The sequence below is a fragment of the Phoca vitulina genome, unplaced genomic scaffold, assembly GCF_004348235.1.
Source record: "Phoca vitulina isolate PV1807 unplaced genomic scaffold, GSC_HSeal_1.0 scaffold1, whole genome shotgun sequence".
Taxonomy (NCBI): Eukaryota; Metazoa; Chordata; class Mammalia; order Carnivora; family Phocidae; genus Phoca; species Phoca vitulina.
The window spans coordinates 369,322-372,646 of record NW_022589704.1 but is presented as its reverse complement, the minus strand read 5'-3'; the positions used below and the strand labels follow the sequence as shown (position 1 = coordinate 372,646).

The 3,325-nt window shown below is 52.4% G+C and overlaps 1 protein-coding gene across 1 annotated transcript in view; it reads right to left on the bottom strand.

Annotated features, from left to right (window-relative positions):
* Positions 1-1,959: 1,959 nt before the first annotated feature.
* Positions 1,960-3,325, bottom strand: part of LOC116647154 (contactin-associated protein-like 4) — a 149,137-nt gene continuing 147,771 nt past the window's right edge. The window contains exon 24 of the mRNA XM_032428352.1: positions 1,960-2,223. Coding sequence (XP_032284243.1) covers positions 2,033-2,223 — 191 coding nt within the window. The 3' untranslated portion in view covers positions 1,960-2,032. The remainder of the gene's footprint in view (positions 2,224-3,325) is intronic.

The following is a 3,325-nucleotide window of genomic DNA, read 5'->3' as shown; positions in this document are numbered from 1 at the left end:
TTGCGTGCGTGACCCGAGCGAGCACAGCGTCGGACTCAAGCATCGGCGAGCGCTGATTACTCGCACCTGCCGCCCCCAGGGAGCCCTTCCCCCCTCCTCACACTTCCCGTGTGAGCCGTTCCCAGTGAGAACTGAGCTCGGTGATGGCAGCAGTCATTTGCAAAGAACAGCGATGCTGGGCCCTGCATGAAGTGTGGGAAGCACACACCTACACTGTTTCTACTGTTACAAAACTCTGATTTCATAATTATAAAACATCATATGAATTCCCTTAAAATAAAAATATATTCCTCACTTTATTTCCAAAGTCCCATTCTATCAACAAACAAGAAGGCAGAGTTTATAAACTGAGGACGGACAGTGAGGACACACGACGTAGGCTTGTGCTTTTGTGGGAGGTGGGCCGTGATGGGCATGCGGCCCCCTCTGTCCACCGAGACACCAGGTCCCCAGTGAGTCCCCCTCATTTGTAAATGTGGCCAAGGCACCACGGGTCTGCGCTCAGCTCTGCGTGATCAGACTCAGCATCTCTCTGGTCCTCCTTGTCCATCTCACGGGGGAAATGTGTGCCCGCTCACCAACACTTGCCCTTCCTCAGCTACCGAGTGAATTGAGAACCTTGGATTTATAGAAAAAACATCAACAGGGTCACATAGGAAAGGATGAGGATTTTCAGCAGAGGAAGTAAGGTCTGGCTACTGTGGAGGAAGAGACAGAAAGCAGATGTGAGGTGGACTGAAGAAGCCAGGCATCGCCCCCTTTCTCTGGCGTGGGCATGCTCAGGGACCCGGGCCGTGGTGAGTGGGGAGCACGGGACCTACCTGGAGGCTCCCGGCCACCGTTCCTCTCTCAGGGCTCCGAAAGTAACTCCCGGCCAGTTTCCCTGGAATAGTCTGCCATCTGTTCCTTCCTGGGCTGCACCCTAAGATGGTCCCGTTGGTTCTGGGAACTCTAAGAAACGGATGTCCACGTCCTGGAAGTGAGGCTAGAACGGTGGATTTCAGGGTTATTCGGTTGTCCAGGTCAGGGCATGTTTCCAGCCCACAGTCCAACATGCCTAGGCCATCGCGACCCGTAAGCACAGCATGCAGAAATTTGTGCCCGACATTTTAGGAAGGAAATTTGACACATAGATGGGTTTGCTTTCTAACATGTGAGGAAGAGTCTCCATGGCTGAGTCTCAGGACGGCGAGGAGAGTCGGTGAGACCATCAGAGGAATACGCCAGGCTAACAAGCGTCAAACCAACAGCAGGATTTTACCACCACAAAGAAAACTGACATGATCACCCAAGCATTTAGGGAAATAAATTTACTATAATGCACTATTTAGGTATTGCAGATGCAAATAAAAATACATTTCAACAGTAAGAATTTGTGGTTCTATCTGCTCTTCCGTTTTAACTTAAAAAAACATCCTCTACGAGATCGTCTGAGTCAGGGCGCTGCCAGGCGTGGGCCTCCAGGGACACGTGCGGTGGGCTCCGGCAGACGGCAGCTAGGGCCGGCGCGTCCACACTCACTGTGCACATTCCAACAGGAGAACGCAAATGAGAGTCTCTCTAGGGAACAGTGCTTCGCGTCAACCGGACCAGCAGAGATGAAGGCAGAAGGCTGTCTGGTTTTGGCCACGTGGCTATGCTCACGGCCGACGGGAGTGTTCAGCGAGCACGGGCAGAAGCACGTTCGGTTCACTGAAGTCGGCACCGGTCACAGAGCACAGCTTCACGCGGCAAGGCCAGGCCTCCCCACCGCCCAAGCGAGCTTCCCTTTCAAAACCCCAGGCGCTAAGCAGCTAACTCCAGTCCACCAAACACGACGGCATCAGAACTAACACGGACGGGACGATACCGGAATCGTGGAGACGTAAGCACGCTGACACAAATGGGGGCTGAGGAGTCATCCATGGGACAAGGCCTCTGAGGACCCCGAGAGTCGGCCTGGTGCCCTGCGTGGTTCAAGGTGACTTCTGGCCGTTGAGGTCTGCAGTGAGGACGTTGGATCAAGGGAGAGCTTGCTCAGCCCGGCTCCCACTCAGAAGCCCGCCTGCTGGTCCCCACCCACGGCGTCCGGCCCACCGAGCTCACAACTGGGCATGGCCACGGAGCTGCCCTGCTTCCTGGGTCCGTTCAGCTCCGTGGTTGAGCACGAGCTCTTCTGCTGGTACAGGCGGATGGCCACGGCAGCGACGCAGAGCAGGACGAATATGGCCACGGCTACCACGCCTGGTGGGGGCCGAGGGAAACAGTCAGGGCTGGGACGGCCAGTGTGCCCAGTGCACCCCAGCCCGGCGTCCCCGCTCAGGGCCCACACCCGACCGTGTCCCGCTGCAGGCCTCTACTGTGAACTGGGGACCCTGAGCTGTAGGGGCTCTCGGTCAGGGGGCACGTGGCCTTCTCCCAACCTTCTGCACATTGCTTATCTTGTTCCTGCGCCATCAGTTTAGGATTAGATCTCATTTACTGAGTCCAGAAGTAAATGCACTGTGTCTCCCAGACCAGATGCTCGTCAGTAAGGAGACAGGCTCAGATTATTCTCAAAGTATAGACTGCACCATTTCTTCACAAAGCGCCTAATGTTTTTGTTAAGGAAACTGAATTGTACACCTTTGTAAAAAATTATTTTGAAATAACTTGAATATGGCACAGTGATTTATAGCCGTATGTGAGATCTCTATGTACACACACGTGTGCATGATCTCTGTCACTAAATTTTTCATAGGAATATACTGAATATGGGAATTTATAGACACCAAGGTATTTGAGATCTCCACTTGGAAACGTTTTGATGATTAACACCAAAGCCTGTGGTTCTCAACCTTTTGCGTGTTAGACAAATTTAATCAAATCTCTAAGTGGGAGAAATCCATGATTTTAGAAAGCTTTTCAGTGCAAATACTTATGCAGATCCCAGAACACCGAGCTATATCAAGGCCAAGTGTTCATGCACACGATCACACCCCGGAGAACGAGATGTCAAATGAGAGTTGCAGGATAGAAGGAACAAGAATAAGAGTGAGCACTCTTTCCTAGGCTTGCAGGGAGGGGTCTGGCCGGGACTGAGGCCCAGCGAAGCCCGGGTCCCAACAGTGCTGCTGGGGACAGGAAAGGCCACGGCAGACCTGGCAGAGTGTCCCCGAGGTGCTGGGAGGACACTGCAGGACAGGTATCAGGAGCTAGGTAATGTTTGATTTTTATGTCAGCTTTGGGTATATATTTTCACCATGATTTCATCTGAAAATGATGGTTCTACCTCTTCAGCTAAAAAGTTGGGATCCAACACTATTAGCCTAATGTTTTCTTCATAAAAACAACCCACAGTGATGTG